Source organism: Phycodurus eques, chromosome 18 (assembly GCF_024500275.1).
Source record: "Phycodurus eques isolate BA_2022a chromosome 18, UOR_Pequ_1.1, whole genome shotgun sequence".
NCBI classification, from domain to species: domain Eukaryota; kingdom Metazoa; phylum Chordata; class Actinopteri; order Syngnathiformes; family Syngnathidae; genus Phycodurus; species Phycodurus eques.
The window spans coordinates 3612868-3630239 of NC_084542.1; the positions used below are offsets into that span (position 1 = coordinate 3612868).

General features: G+C 42.0%; 1 protein-coding gene across 1 annotated transcript; it reads left to right on the forward strand.

Moving 5' to 3' along the window:
* The first annotated feature begins 12591 nt into the window (after window positions 1-12591).
* Window positions 12592-16849, forward strand: si:ch73-91k6.2 (alpha-1,6-mannosyl-glycoprotein 2-beta-N-acetylglucosaminyltransferase). Its single transcript, XM_061705057.1, has 2 exons — window positions 12592-12703; window positions 12782-16849. The coding sequence occupies exon 2, from the start codon at window positions 12934-12936 to the stop codon at window positions 14188-14190; it is 1257 nt and encodes a 418-aa protein (XP_061561041.1). The 5' UTR covers window positions 12592-12703; window positions 12782-12933; the 3' UTR covers window positions 14191-16849.
* The last annotated feature ends 523 nt before the right edge of the window (window positions 16850-17372 follow it).

Consider the following 17372-nt stretch of genomic DNA (forward strand, 5'->3'; position numbering starts at 1 on the left):
GGCACATACAAACAAACAACCATTCACACTCACACCTACGGGCAATTTAGAGTGTTTTTGGGATGTTGGAGGAAACCGGAGTGCCCGGAGAAAACCCAGGGAGGCACGGGGAGAACATGCAAGCTCCACACAGGCGGGGTCGGGGATTGAACCCGGGTCCTCAGAACTGTGAGGCTGACGCTCTAACCAGTTGTCCACCGTGCCGCCGGTTCCAGAATCCTTTTTCTTAAATTGTGAGTTTCACATACAACAAAGAGAATACCAATGTTTTATAATTCCTGTCTTTAGTGCACATACACACAGCTGATGTGGCTTCCCACAAACTGATAATTACCATCTTGTGTGACGTAAAGATATATGTTCCATCCCTGTCACAATGACTTAAACAATTTTTTTTATATTAATAAATAAATAACTGGTTAATTAACTACAAATTAATTAAAATCTAAAACAAATACTAGAAAATTGTTGAACAGTTTAAAGACTATGTTCCTCAACGTACAATTGCAAGGACTTTTGGGATTTCATCATCTATGGTCCATAATATCATCAAAAAGTTCAGAGAATCTGGAGAAATCACTGCATGTAAGCGGCAAGGCCGGAAACCAACATTGAATGGCCATGACCTTCGATCCCCCAGACGGCACTGCATCAAAAACCGACATCAATATGTAAAGGATATCACCACATGGGCTCAGGAACACTTCAGAAAACCAATGTCAGTAAATACAGTTCGGCGCTACAGCCGTAAGTGCAAGTTGAAACTCCACTATGCAAAGCAAAAGCCATTTATCAACAACACCCAGAAACGCCGCCGGCTTCTCTGGGCCCGAGCTAATCTAAGATGGACTGATGCAAAGTAGAAAAGTGTTCTGTGGTCCGATGAGTCCACGTTTCAAAATATTTTTGGAAATTGTGGACGTCGTGTCCTCCGGGCCAAAGAGGAAAAGAACCATCCGGACTGTTATGGATGCAAAGTTCAAAAGCCAGCATCTGTGATAGTATGGGGCTGTGTTAGTGCCAATGGCATGGGTAACTTACACATCTGTGAAGGCACCATTAATGCCAAAAGTTACAAACAGATTTTAGAGAAACACATGCTGCCATCCAAGCAGTCTTTTTCATGGATGCCCCTGCTTATTTCAGAAAGAAAATGCCAAACCACATTCTGCACGTGTTACAACAGCGTGGCTTCGTAGTAGAGTGCGGGTACTAGACTGGCTTGCCTGTAGTCCAGACCTGTCTCCCATTTAAATGTGTGGCGCATTATGAAGCATAAAATACGACACCGGACACCCGGACTGTTGAACAGCTGAAGCTGTACATCAAGCAAGAATGGGAAAGAATTCCACCTACAAAGCTTCAACAATTAGTGTCCTCAGTTCCCAAATGTTTATTGAATGTTGTTAAAAGAAAAGGTGATGTAACTCAGTGGTAAACATGACCCTGTCCCAGCTTTTTGGAATGTGTTGCAGCTATAAAATTTTAAGTTAATGATTATTTGGTAAAAATAATAAAGTTTATCAGTTTGAACATTAAATATCTTGTATTTGTAGTGTATTCAATTAAATATAGGTTGAACATGATTTGCAAACCATTGTATTCTGTTTTTATTTATGTTTAACTTCATTGGAATTGGAGTTGAAAACATTTCACATACTTTCCTCCTTAGTGTCAAGAGTAAATCATTGGAATTCCTGGATTTTAGGAATGGAGTGAAATGCCAAACCAAATACACAAGATGCAATCCAGATGGAAATTGAATGTCAGTATGAAGAAGCTGAAATCACCAGGCCAAAAGGTAGAAGAAATAAACTGAGGTCTGTAATGCTGATTGATGCATCAAATTGTATAAATTGTGTTTGTACCATTTATTGGACTACATTAAGATTATACTATACTGCAATCACTGTTTGAATATGTGAGTCTCCTGAAACAAAACTCGTTGTCTCTTAATAAGGGTATTTAGTTCAGTGTATAATACACTGAAAATAAATGTGTTTTTAGAGACACTATATGCAGTCTCAAGCTTGTGCCACAGAGAGGCACTATGGCTCACGCTGAAAGACATGCCTGTGTCATAGCGCCTTTCATGTTTGCTTTCTGGTCAGGGATAACCAGTAAGTGTAGCCTCCTGTAGGTGACACATGCATGATATGCAAATTCCTCTTTAATGTAAAAGTATTTGTGCTGTGTTACTCCCGCTCAAGCGCAATACCGCCTTGCAATATTCACCATCATTATGGTTAACCTATTTCAGAATCAGAATCATCTTTACTTGCCAAATATGTCCAAAACACACAAGGAATTTGTCTCTGGTAGTTGGAGCCGCTCGAGTACAACAGACAGTCAATTTACAGAACACTTTGGAGACATAAAGACATTGACAAAAAACAATTGTGCAAAAAGATGCAGAGTCCTCTCGCACTTAGAGCAGTTCGAATGACTAATATTGCAATAGTCCGGTGCAATGACCATTGTGCAAAGGGTGCTGAGACTTCAAGGAGTGTATGCGGTTTAAAGTGACGAGTAGTGCAATAATCTGGGACAATGTTGGTTGTGCAAATGTTACAGATACTCCTCAATCAGTGTGCAAATGGAGCAGATGCTACTCTGGCATGAGTGGCCAGTATATGCAAATAGTGCAGCATGGCGAGACAACTACAGTGAGTGCACGAGTGATACATAATTGGCCCCACAGAAATGTGACAACGAACTCAAGTCAAAAAATTACCAGCTTGTTGTAATGGAATTATAGGTTAGCTGTTTAAGAAGTTGATTGCAAGAGGGAAGAAGCTTTTGGAATGTCTACTAGTTCTAGTTTGCATTGATCGGTAGCGCCTACCTGATGAAAGGAGCTGGAAGAGCTGGTGACCGGGGTGCAGAGGGTCCGAGAGGATTTTGCACGCCCTTGTCTTAGTTCTGGCAGCGTGCAAGTCCTCAAGGGTGGGTAGGGGGGTACCGGCAATCCTTTCAGCAGTTTTGATTGTCCGTTGCAGTCGGAGTTTGTCCTTTTTTGTAGCAGCACCAAACCAGACTGTGATGGAAGAACACAGGACTGATTCGATGACCGCCATGTAGAACTGCCTCACCAGCTCCCGTGGCAGGCCGTGCTTTCTCAGAAGCCGCAGGAAGTACATCCTCTGCTGGGCCTTTTTGAGGACGGAGTTGATGTTGGTCGGCCACTTCAGGTCCTGAGAGATTGTAATTCCCAGGAACTTGAAGGTCTCGACGGTTGACACAAGGCAGCTGGACAACGTGAGGGACAGCTGTGGCAAAGGATGCCTCCTGAAGTCCACGATCATCTCTACCGTCTTGAGCGTGTTCAGCTCCAGGTTGTGTCGGCCGCACCACAGCTCCAGCCGCTCCACTTCCTAGCAGAGGATGTACGTCCTGCGGCTTCTGAGAAAGCACGGCCTGCCACCGGAGCTGCTGAGACAGTTCTACGAACTCACGTGACGAGTAGAATGGTTTACAGTTTAAAAATAGCAACTCCAAATGCGGGCTGCAGTGTGTGCTGAGCTCCGTGACGTCCGTACACCATTTTTCGTTGATATAGAGGCATATCCCGCCGCCCTTTGTTTTCCCCGATGATTCTATGTCGCGGTCCGCTCGATGAATGTGGAAGCCGGGAAGCATGAAGGCGCCATCGGGTACAGCGTCGCAAAGCCAGGTCTCCGTGAAGCACATGGCCGCGGAACGTCCGAAGTCTTTACTGGTCTTTAACAGAAGATGAAGCTCGTCCATTTTGTTGGGTAGGGAGCGTACATTCGTGAGGTGGATCGACGGGAACGGCAATTTGTGTCCTCTCTTGCGGAGTTTCACCTGAATGCCGGCCCGTTTCCCTCTGTGGCACCGCTTCTGTCGCCATGCACCAAAAACCGCGGACGCCGCTCCGGTGAGTAACTCGGGGAAAAAACTGAGCGGATTTGCGAAAGTTGGTGACAAAGTCCGGAGTAGCCTCCTTGATGGTTAGCAGTTCTCCCCTTGTGTAAGTGAGTCGTGTAAGGTCTCCAGAGACGGACGAAAAACACAAAAACAAAAACAATACTAGACAGCTCGTTACCGAGGCGCCAACACTGGTAGGCGCCATCTCTCAAATCTTCCCTTAGAAATATGTGCATTGCACGTGATGACAATGCAGAGCTTCTCGAGTTTACGTGATAATTCAGGTAAACCAGTATAAACAGCCCAGCTTTAAACAGGTCAGCTTTCCACTCCTGGGATGTTGTAATCATCATCTGTAAGGCCTTGGGTTTTGGAACTGAAGGGTCATGGGTTCGAGTTCTGCTGGGAACAAGAAAGTCCATGTTCATGCACAACATCAGCTTTTTTCCTACATAATTTTTTTATGTACATCACCAAAGATGCACCGTTTCCAAAGAGTAAATGGCTGGTGTCCAGTCTAATGTGAACGCCCTGTCACCCCAAGTCAGTTGAGATAGGCTCCAGTTACCCACGAACCGAATAAGGACAAGCAGTGTAGAACGTAGATCGGTGGATGCATTTCATACCACGATGTTTTGTTTGCAAGCCGTAGAATTCTCTTGACCATTTGATTTCAAATGGTTGACAAGATGATTTACACAAGTGTGTCATGTCTTGGACTGCTTCAATGAAATGTTCAGTTGCACTTTTTTTTTAAATGTGCTTTTCATGGTAAAATTTAACGTGCTGTTGAAAAGGCGCATGTAAGGAATGTTAAACTGATGCACATCATGGAAATGGAGTTACTGAATACCACACACAGTATATCTTGCGTCGGCAGACTGCAATCAGGGTTGTTCATTGGACCTGATACATACCATATTTGCACACATCTGGGACGCTCACTGAGTGCAACAATGAGCGCTTTATTTATTGATTTTTCTTTCCCCCTGGGTGTTTGCTCTTGAAACAGGAGACATGTTTCCTTTTGGAATCCAAGAGGGGATCCCAAAATGTACATTTGTGATACAAACAAAAGGGAGAATGCAGTTACATGAATTGTGTTATGACTTTGACGTTTTCTTTTCAAGTGTACACCTGAGAAGTTTCATGTTAAATGTTCATTTCACAAATGTTCATTCATAACAGTGACACTGTCACGTATGGGAAGTAGCTGAACCCAAGAGCAGGCGGAGGCTGATGTAAAATGATGAACAGTTTATTGAGTAAAGGTTATGGAAGTGGTCCTGGATGTGTTGACAGGTGGCGGCGTGGACAAGTGGCAGGCAGTGGACAGAACAGGCGGCTGGCAGGAATGACATGGGTCAGAAACACTGGGAACGAGGAGAAACAAGAGTTAACAAGGGAACAAGGAGTTGAGTATCTTACATGAGTACGGTGGGCCGTGGTACTGCTAGGAGAGGCTGCGATACTTTGGCGAGGATTTCCGGGAACAGGCAGGCTAAAATGTAGGTGGTGATGAGGGTTGATTGGAGACAGGTGCGTGGCTTGAGGAGAAGCTGAAAGAGAGTGGGGAAGGGAGAGAGAGGACGAGAGGGTGCAAAGCTCCATCCAGGTTCCGAAACATTACTGCAGGGCAGTACATGACAGACACCTTGGTAGTTATGCAGTCAATACCCCAATATGGTGCACTGATACTTGTGGATCTTTAGATTGTGAATGTGAACTCAAATTAGTAATTCTTGATCAAGAATATACCGTAAATGCAGTCCTGTATACTGTAAATCACGGCCTTTGACCTTAAACTGGTAACAAGTTTCATGATTCCTGAGTTGATGGGCTGTGATATTTATAGGATGATTTTGTTTCGAGGTCACTGATGGTGTAGTGGTACACTCGCCTGACTTTGGTGCAGGCAGCGTGGGTTCAGTTCCCACTCAGTGACGGTGTGAATGTGAGTGTGAATGGTAGTCCGTGTCTATATGTGCCCTGTGACTGACTGGCGACCAGTTCAGGGTGTAGTCCGCCTTTCGCCCGAAGTCAGCTGGGATAGGCTCCAGCGTCCCGCGACCCTAACCAGGATAAGTGGTGTTGAAAATTTCACTGATGTTACATTTTTATTTACACATTAGTTTTACTGGCGTGTTAAGCGTGCAATGCATTGTGGGTTAATTATTCATTCTGAAGTGCGCGGTCATAAGCCGACATATAATAAGGACTGACTCACTGAAGGGCTGACAATACTTATCTTAATATTTACAATGAAAAGTGAGAACTTTCAACTTCGTCAGAAGTACGAGGCTCCCCCCCGCCTTCAACCACCCACAGCTTTGCTCGTTAAACATTTGCGTAATCTTGTCACCTTTTCTCGCTCTTCGCATCAAAGTTACGATGGTGGGAGCACTGGTGTGTGTGTGTCAGGGCTGCTGTTTCAGTACCTGCCAGACCAGTCCTCGTTGGAACCCTGTCAATCCCGTTTCTTGTTCTCGAGAGTTTCTTTGTTTGCTTCCAATCTACAATAAACATTCTTCACAAAGTCACCTGCCTCTACTCTTTGCATCTGGGTCCAAATTGCAACCTGAATCCTGACAGTGTGTGTGTGTGTGTGTGTGTGTGTGTGTATGCCCCAATATCAAACTGCCACTCACTTACACGTTTACGTACACGCACACACACACACACACACACACACACACACACACACACACACACACACACACACAGTTGCTTTCATGGACCACAATCAGCATCTATCTATCAATTAAGAGTCTCTCGAGAAGTGTATTGAGAATAGTGTGCTTGTTTACATTTACTGTGGATACTTACCGTACTGTGTTGGCATGTCAAGTCTGCACTAAGTTGCTCATTTAATGTGGCTTCAACTATACTAATATTTAACTTATCGGTTCATGTTGATGACCTCATTCTGTAAACTTGTGTTTCATACATTACCAAGTAATGGGTACGGTTAACACTTTTTTTTGTACTGTGGATAAGTGATACTCCTGCCCCTTGGCAGCTGTTGAAAGTAACTAAAAAGTTACTATTTTTCTAACTTAGTTACTTTTGAAACAAGTAATCAGTAAAGTAACTAAGTAACTTTTTCAAGGTAACTGTGGCAACACTGCCTGCTGCTGGCTAAGCAGACAGGCTCATGGGCTTTCCCAACTGCAGCATAGTGGCACATCGGGGAAGAGAAGAGCCGATGCCGCTGCTTGGCACCAAATTGAAGCATATTCCTGCAACGCACACTTAAAGTGTCAATGATCAATTCACATTCGTTGTCGCAGCTCGCTAGCTGCCTTCTTCATTCATGCACAAGCTGCTAATCACAGGTTGGTTGTCATGCCGAGCGGCTGCGTCGCTGGCTCGGCCCAGGGCCGTAGCTCGTCATTTGGGGGCCCAAGGAACCCCCAACACCACCCCCGGCCACATTCATGTTAACTGAAGTATTGCACTTTAGTTCAATTTGAGCTATGTAATTTAGACCACTTTTTCCTACTTTAGAATTTTGTTACAATTATCTGAAAGCTTTTTTCCCTCCTTTTTTCAGGTATTTCCTGAGCGAGATAAAGTCCTTAAGATCCTTCATAATGGTTATTGTATAACAAGTGTTACATCCAGTGGCCTGTATCATTTTGGTTGGCCAACAAAAAAATGTTTCCCTGCGTTCCATTGAGGTACATTGTGACCACTTATCCCACTTGTTGCTCTGCTAAAGATTCCTCGGCCACTAGTTTAAGAACGAGCGGGGGTTAAAATCAACAACCAGCCTCTCGCCACAGTAAAAATGTAATTCTGCAAAATAACCTTAATTTTTAATAAATGTACCTGTAATCTGATTACCTTTTTGTCTGTAACTGCACTGGAATAGTTAAAACATTTTTGTATTCTGAATATGCAACGACGGTACATGTATTCTGTTACTCCCTAAACCTGTATATGTGTGATGTTCAGTTCAGTTACATTTGGCGATGTTTGCGGGTAAAAAAGGAACGTGGTAGTGATAGTGGTAGTACCGATCAGACATTAGGCCCGTTGCTAAATTTAGATTGTAAACGTGTGAATGATGTGTCCAGTGGATATACAGTACATAACAGCTGAATAACCCTAAATCATACTCCACATCCATCTACAGTATTTTCTATCCAGTGGTGTATTGAGATACAGGTTTAATTAATTCCGTGACCATGGTGTTATCTCAATAAATATTTCTCGCAGGCACGGGGAGAACATGCAAACTCCACACAGGCGGGTCTGGGGATTGAACCCCACTCCTCAGAACTGTGAGGCCAGTCGTCCACCGCCGGTAGCCCGCCAATCGCAGAAAATATAGTCCAAAAAACATAATAGAAGAGTAAAAATTAACTGCTTTCATTAAGTGAAGTCAAAATCGTTCAATCTTTCATTTTAATTATCTTTTAAATACATTTGATAGTGTCCCTCAGTCACAACACCGCAAAGGTTGCAGTCATTACGGGAGTGCTGGCGGGGTTAGTAACACATGAATTTATGTTTGGGTTTTTTCCGCCCCAAGTGCTTCTCCTTATAATCACATTAATGAAGTTGAGGAATAACAGATAAGTGCTGGTCACGAACGGTCTCGACGGAAAATCGCAAGACAAGACCCAAGACCTTAAAAATGTGGTCTCAAGACCGATCTTGAGACCAAGACTGGTATTGATGAGTGTTAGAACACTAACAGATACCCAGTCCATACAGACAGGTTTGTTCTGAACACTTGATTGAAAGTAAGCTTTCATCTTAGTAAACGCATGTTTCATATTGTACTTACAGTACATATCTACAAGTTCGTTTACATTTTTAAAACCCCAATTCCAATGAAATTGGGCCGTTGTATGAAATGTCAATAAAAACAGAAGACAATGATTTGCAAATCCTTTTGAACCTATATTCAATTGAATACACTACAATACGGCGGCACGGTGGAGGACTGGTTAGAGCGTCAGCCTCACAGTTCTGAGGACCCGGGTTCAATCCCCGGCCCCGCCTGTGTGGAGTTTGCATGTTCTCCCCGTGCCTGCGTGGGTTTTCTCCGGGCACTCCGGTTTCCTCCCACATCTCAAAAACATGCATTTATTGGAGACTCGAAATTGCCTGTAGGTGTGAATGTGAGTGCGAATGGTTGCTTGTTTGTATGTGCCATGCGATTGGCTGGCAACCAGTTCAGGGTGTACCCTGCCTCCTGCCCGATGACAGCTGGGATAGGCTCCAGCACTCCCGCGACCCTAGTGAGGAGAAGCGGCTCAGAAAATGGATGGATGGATGGATGGATGGCTGGACACTACAATACAATACACTTGTTAACAAGCAAGGATGGGGAAAGGTTCACCACTTTGTGAACAACTGTGTGAGGAAATAGTCTAATACTTAACATTAAGAATGTTTCTCAACATACGACTGCAAGTAAATTAGGGATTTCATTATCTACAGTTCATATCAAAAGTTAGAGAATCTTGAGAAATCACTGCACGTAAGCTGCAAGGACGAAAACCAACATTAAATGTCCATAACCTTTGATCCCTCAGGCGGTGTAAAGGATATTGCCACGTGGGCTCAGGAACACTTATTGTCAGTTAACACATTGTCAGTTAGCACACGTCGCAACATCGACAAATGCAGGTTAAAACAGAAAGCAGAGGGGGGAGCCATCCAAAGCGAAAGCCATAGCTCCACAACACCTAGAAATGCCGCCAGCTTCTCTGGGCTAGAGCTCATCTGAAATGGATGTGAAACAGTGTGCTGGGGTCTGACAAGTCTAGATTTCAAATTGTTTTTTGAAATCATGGACGTCATGTCTTATGGGCCAAAGAAGAAAAGGACCATCCAGATTTTTATCAGCACAAAGTTGAAAACCCAGCATCTCTGATGGTATGGGGGTTTGCTCGTGCCAGTGGCATAGTAACTTGCACATCTGTGGAGACACCATTAATACTTCATTCTCAGGGCATTGAATTGATCGCAACTGGACTGTTCTGTTTTTCTTAGAAGACGGTTCACCTCTCATCCAAGCAGGCTTCATCAATTCATGCAACAAGGCTTAGTTATGATGTGTTTGTGTGGAAAGCTCAACTATTTATGCTCCAACTTAGAGGCAAAACCCACATTATGTATGAAATCATTCTTTTGGAATGCAAAACGGGGGAGCCATTAAGCCGCCTGGCCGAGAGGCCATTGTCAGTCCAACAGAGTCCTCGGTTGGAAACTCCCTCATTGATATTCCATTCAGTTGTAAAGTGGTCATGGAGTTACCTAACGGTCCAGGAGGCCATGCTGTCTGTTGGAGGCAGAAATATTGAGTTTCTTTGGATTGGACGAAAGGACGGCATTGTAAGTAGGAGATAGGTGATGCCGTAAGCCCCCTCTTCTGTTAAGGGATGTTTTTTCCACCTTTGTGTATATGGCCTCTCTAACCCTTCTTTCAAACCATGTCTTCCCTATCCAGAATATACATATTTTTGTCCTCAAAAGATTGGTGTTTCTCTTGGAGGTTGCAGGTATACAGCTGAATCTTGACCAAAGGAGTTTTCCTCTGTTGTTCCATGTGTTTGCTCAGTGGTTGCTTGGTGTCTCCAATGTAAGTGTCTGAGCATTCCTCACTGCACTTGACCGAATACACCAGATTGTATTACTGTGTGTGGTGTCCAGTCTTTGGGGTGTACCAGCCTTTGTCTCAGGGTGTTAGCCAATTTGAAATGTCACAAAATGTTGTGTTTGTTGAAAATCCTTCTGACTTTCTCAGACAGACCTGATACACAGGGAATGACAATATTGTTGCATCTGTCCCTCACAGGCCCCATTAATACTGAAAAGTACATACACGTTTTGGAGCAACATATGCTGCCATCCAAGCGTCTTGGAAAAATCGTGTTTTTGTAGTGTACTCGATAGAATATAGGTTGAAAAGGATTTGCAAATGATTGTATTCTGGTTTCATTTACATTTTACACACCCATACTTCATTGGAATTTGGGTTTGGAATTATATTACATGATTTATGTAATTGTAATCCAGTACATTACTGGGAGAAAATGTATAATTAAATTACGTTTGCTTTTGGAAATTTCCAAGATTACAATTTTAGTTACATTTGAAAAGTAGTCGCTAAAACTCAGATTTTTGCTCAGATTTTTTTTTGTCCATAACTCTTCCTCTTCAAGTCGATGCTTATGATTGTCTCTCTCTGGTCATGTGCCATTCTGCTGTAGTCTCAAATGTGAGATATTTTTCCAAATACGACCTTGAAGCGCTGTACTGTCCTCACGACACGTTGGCCATATGAAGCTAGACAGCCAGCGAATTAATACAGAAAACTCCGTACACAAGGCGTTCTTTACTTGTTTTTATGGAGGTCTCTTGTGCTGATACAAATATCAGGCTGGAAAGATAGTAACTGAAACAAACAGAAAAATATACATTTAACTACACTGTATATTTGTGTTAAATACAAGTAGCTAGCCTATACAGTACACATGCATCTAGCAGTTATAATCAGATGGACTCATCACAATTTTCAGTATTCAAATAAAAAAATTATGGACCTCGAACTAGTGCTTGTCAAAATACAGTACAAATAATGATAAAGATGGAAATGTTCCAAAGCTGAAACATTTCCAGCGCAATTAGCCAGTTATGGGCCATTTTCAGAGTTCGAAAGAATACGTCAAAGATCCTCTACGAGCAGAAAGATGCTCCTACACTGCTGGCAAAACAAACGATCCTCAATGATAAGATGTCTCACTGACAATTTTACTCCAAACGCTTTAACAGTTTGCACAATTAAATATATACTACAACATGAAGATATTTTTCTAGCTAATATGAACTTATAACTTTTTAACTACTAATTTTAACCGCATGAAATACAGATGTCTTTTAACAAAGACATGACAAGCGCCGTTTGTCTCAGATTTTGAAAAGATTAGAGTCATAGTTACTTTTGAACACTAAAAGAACATTGACTTTAAAACCGATTTATCTTCATGATTGCGGACTTTTTATGGAACATTCACTTATCTGAGTTGTTATGTGAAGCGATATTGTCTAAGTTGTACACATTTGTCATTAGGTCAACATGGTATTATATGGTGCAAGCTATGCACATATAACAAAAACATATTTGTTTTATTATGTACTGTATTTACATTTCATCATGTTTTGTTATCCATTTATTATTTGTGTAAAGAACAAATATGTGGTTAGTTCCAAAATAATGATATTTGTGTTTAATCCTCTATTTTAGGGGAAACATCCAAGTGTCCTGTTGATGCATTCATTCAAAATTAAGAAAAGGAATCAAAATGTAATCGAATGTACAGTAATTAGTTATATCACTTTGAGAAAGTAATCAAAATAGTTACACGATTATTACATATTGAATGGGGTAACTTGTAATTGTAACCAACTACATTTCCAAAGTAATTTTCCCAACACTGTATAGATGAGAGAGAGAGAAAGAGAGAGAGAGAGAGAGAGAGAGAGCGAGAGAGAGAGAGAGAGAGAGAAGGGGTACTTTACCAAAGCTGTTTTCAAGAATTCAGCAGTAAAGCTCATTGGAGAGACGCCCCTCCTTTTACTGTCAAACAGTGCCAGAACACTTTCAGTCTGCTTCTCACATTACATACACCACTGCAGGTCTGATTCGTCCAGCAGCCGCTCACTCCCTGTGACGCCTGCCTGTATTGTACACGTCAGCAGTCAAGGAGTTGTAGAGTGCAGAAGATGAAACAGCCCCGTCAATTTCCTCTCTTCCTGTTACGAGCAGTGCACACTGTCAAGTTACACCGCAGCCAGGGTAAGTTTCAGACCACTTTTAACACAATGCTTTTGCGGTTGTAAAGAATACTTATTTTAGCTCCTTTCCCTTCACAAGCACAACGTGTGTGGCAGCTGGCACGGTGTTTAAAAGAACGGGAAGAGAAGTTACGGGCAGTTCTTTAAATCACCACACGTGACGCATAAAGAGGACTTTCCGGACAATGTGAGCTGCCATCGACCAAAGGTTGCTTTTCTAATCTATCAAAAATGAGGTTTCGGCTGGTTAAAAAGAATCTGCTGGTACTTTTGGGTGTTTCCTTTGTTGTTTGGACTCTTTTGGTTTCTACCCGTGTGCTGTCAGTTTCAGAGAATGGCACAGGTGATGTGGGAAATCAAGCTAATCAGGACACACGCTCAAGTGAAACAGTAAAGTTCGACTTTTCTGGGTCGCTGTCGGAACTGACACAATCTGTCTACAATGCCAATTACAAGCAGCATGTTTTAAATGCTGAGCAGTTTCCAAGGGAGCCCCAGCTGGTGCTGGTCGTGCAGGTCCACAACAGACCAGAATACCTCCAACTTCTCATTAATTCTCTGGAGAAAGCTGCAGAGGTCCAAAGCTTCCTCCTCATCTTCAGCCATGACTATTTTTCAGCGGAAGTCAACGCCATTGTGCAAGGGATCACTTTCTGCAAGGTACTGCAAATTTATTTCCCGTTCAGCACTCAGCTGTATCCCACTGAGTTCCCCGGGCAGGATCCTAGGGACTGTCCACGGGACATACCCAAAGACAGAGCCCTCAAAACAGGATGTCTCAACGCAGAGCACCCGGACTCTTACGGACACTACAGAGAAGCCTCCATCACTCAAACCAAGCATCACTGGTGGTGGAAGTTACACTTTGTGTGGGAGCGAGTGCAGGCAATGCAGGGCTACAATGGATTTGTAATATTTCTGGAGGAGGACAACTACATTCTACCAGACTTTTACCATTTCTATAAATCAATGGTTGAGTTCAAGAGGAACAGCTGCCATGATTGTGATTTGCTGGCTTTGGGAAACCATAATGACCTTACTGGCTTTCACACACTGTCTAACAAGGTATTGACCACTGGTTGGATGTCCACAAAACACAACATAGGCATGGCCATCTCCAGAGAGGTGTACTACAAGATGATGGGCTGCAGCGACGACTTCTGCACGTATGATGATTACAACTGGGACTGGACTCTGCAGCATCTTTCTGGTGCCTGCATTTCAAAGCCTATAAAAGTGCTTGTGGCTCAGGGCTCTAGGGTTCTTCACACTGGGGACTGTGGGCTGCACCAGAAGCAGAACTGCAGGCCAGAATGGGCCTCACAGAGGGTCGAGGAGGCACTTAAGATAGCAAAAGATGGCCTTTTCCCTCCTTCTCTTGTCCTTACTGCTTCTGAAGCAGCCCAACACAAGGACCATATGAAGAATGGAGGTTGGGGAGACGTCCGAGACCATGGTTTATGCAATAACTATGCCAAACGTCTCTGAACTGTGCCTTTATATAATGATGTTTAAAAATGTCCACGCTGCACATTTACGTACACATTCACCAGTCTTTAGTGTGTGTTATCATGTTTGGGAGGTGTTCCCCCAAAAATCATGAGCAAATTAATTCCAAGCATGTTGTACATACACTGCTTGAACTCTTTTGTACATTGTTTATTTGATCTACATCACCAAAGATGTACTTTTGCCAAAGACTAAATTAATAATTTGTGTGTACAATGCATTTAATCTGAGATTGGAGTGAACGCCGCCTCTCGCCCCAAATCAACTGGGATTGGCTCCAGTAACCCGTGACCCAAATAAGGACAAGCGGTAAAGAAGCGGTGCATTATATCTTTCAAGTCATAGAATTCCCTTGACCATTTTGTTTCCAATGTTTTTTTTTTTTTTCATTTTTGACATTTTTTACACAAGTGGGTCAAGTCTAGCGCTGCTTCAATGAAACATGAAGTTTTAAGTCAGTTTTTTTAAAAAAAATACATCTAGTTTCCATGGTACGATTTCAAGTGCAGTTAAACTGGCACATTCATGGAAATTTTAAACGAATGCACATAATTGAAGTTAAGTTACTGAATACCCACATACAGTAAGTAGCTCTTGTGTCAGTAGACTGTAATCAGGGTTGTTCATTGGACCTGATGCCTTCCATGTTTGCTCCCTTCTATGATCGTCACTGGTATCAAACATGACAGTTTGATTTATTGATTTTTGTTCCTGGGTGTTTGCTTTTGAAACAGGTGAAATGTGTCCTTTTGGAATCTTGTCCTGAGGGATCCCAAAATGTACATTTGTGATACAAACAAAAGGGAGAATGCATTAATGTGAATTGTGTTTTGGCAGTTTAAAACAGAGAATTGGTGTCAACAAAGCACTTTGTATTAGAAGAGGAGGAGGGGAACGGATGTTAATGTTCATTTCACAAATGTTTAGTTATTTGAAATTAACAGTGACATCTTGTTTTTTATGCAGTCAGTAAACCAAGATGATTCACTGATAATAGCGCAACTAGATGGTAAACTCAAATTCGTAATTCCTGGTGAAGAATATCGCAAACATGCGGTATACTGCTATACCTCTGAGGGCCAATAGATTTCATGATTCTCAAGTTGGTTGCACGTGATAATGATAATGTGATTTCTGTTTTCTCTTGACTTAATTCTGATCATTACTTGTAATAGCTGTTGACTTTTTTTTCAGAATGGCGAAAACAAAAAAAAATCCTTATTGATCTGTGATATAGTACTTCCTGCTTATGAGGATTTAGTGATTACTGGTGGTTAAAATATAGCATCTAGTCGATGACATTGTCAGTTGACTTTTTACTTTAAAATTATATTTCTGTTTGAAAAAGGGACATTTACGGAACATTTACTTTTTATTGCTTGTTACTGTATACAAATACAACCCCAATTCCAATGAAGTTGGGACGTTGTGTTAAACAAATAAAAACAGAATACAATGATTTGTAAATCATGTTCAACCTATATTTAATTGAAAACACTACAAACACAAGATAGTTAATGTTCAAATTGATCAACTTTATTGTTTTTAGCAAATAATCATTAACTTAGAATTTTATGGCTGCAACGAGTTGCAAAAAAAGCTGGGACAGGTGGCAAAAAAGACTGAGAAAGTTGAGGAATGCTCATCAAACACCTGTTTGGAACATCCCACGGGTGAACAGGCTAATTGGGAACAGGTGGGTGCCATGATTGGGTATAATAGGAGCTTCCCTGAATTGCTCAGTCATTCACAAGCAAAGATGGGGCGAGGTTCACCTCTTTGTGAACAAGTGCGTGAGAAAATAGTTGAACAGTTTAAGGACAATGTTCTTCAATGCACGGAATTTAGGGATTTCATCATTTACGATCCATAATGTCATCAAAAGGTTCAGAGAATCTGGAGAAATCACTGCATGTAAGCGGCAAGGCCGAAAACCAACATCGAATGCCCGTGACCTTCGATCCCTCAGGCGGTACTGCATCAAAAACCGACATCAATGTGTAAAGGATATCACTACATGGACTTAGGAACACTTCAGAAAACCAGTGTCAGTAAATACAGTTCGGATGCTACATCCGTAAGTGCAACTTGAAACTCTACTATGCAAAGCAAAAGCCATTTATCAACAACACCCAGAAACGCCGTCGGTTTCTCTGGGCCCGAGCTCATCTAAGATGCTGATGCAAAGTGGAAAAGTGTTCTGTGGTCCGACGAGTCCACATTTCAAATTGGTTTTGGAAATTGTGGACGTCGTGTCCTCCGGGCCAAAGAGGAAAAGATTCAATTTACATGCACGCCACATACATGGTTCTTCATGTGAGAAGTGCAATTCAGTGGTTTGGTGTTAAAGCGTTGACTCCACGGGGGAAAATACAATCCGTGCTTTCTTTATGCAGATCTTGTGTGTGCCTCACAGTTTAAGCTCTCTTTTTTACACTCGAGGCCACAGATGTCAAACTCAAGCCTCAGGGGCCACATGTGGCCTCAAAAGCAAATAATATGCGTCTAATTCAAATGTTTTGCTAAATGGTGTTCCACAATTGCAAATTGTCTTCATTTTTAATATTGCTGTGAGATTCCATGCATTTAATTTTGTTTTGTTACCAAACCACTTTTGGAAATAAACTGAACAATAGTTGAACAATTTGTTTTCCTTGGCATTTCAAAACTAGTTATCCATCAGTTTTCTTTTGTTTATACTGAATGAAATAATATGATGAGGCGGATATATAGTTACTGTATATGGTTTCAGAGTCATAACGGCCCAAAAAGGGAAACCTTAACAACGATGTGGCCTGCGGCAAAACTGAATTAGTGTTAGGCTCAGCACCCTCTTGTCACCATGGTAACGAAATTGGTACTTAACATTGGTCCTGTTGTGTATGGAGCAGAGTAATCTGTGATCATTTCATCAAACAACAACTCCTTTAAAATAGGCTAATACCAGCAAGAGCATAGTGTGTAAAGTGTAATATAACTCTTGATGAAAACGTAGCTTATACACTGGCAACAATTTTATATCAGTATCAGACCTCACTTTTATTTTATCTTATTTTTAATAAACGATGATTAAAAAAAATAAGAAGAGGAAGTATTTCAAACTCATTGTTTAACAGCAAAACTGTTCCAGTACAAAAGGCATACAAATCCATCATCCTGCA

Bases quoted from the DNA above. Each gene is read 5' to 3' on its own strand.
- si:ch73-91k6.2 (XM_061705057.1), top strand. From the start codon at position 12,934: ATGAGGTTTCGGCTGGTTAAAAAGAATCTGCTGGTACTTTTGGGTGTT.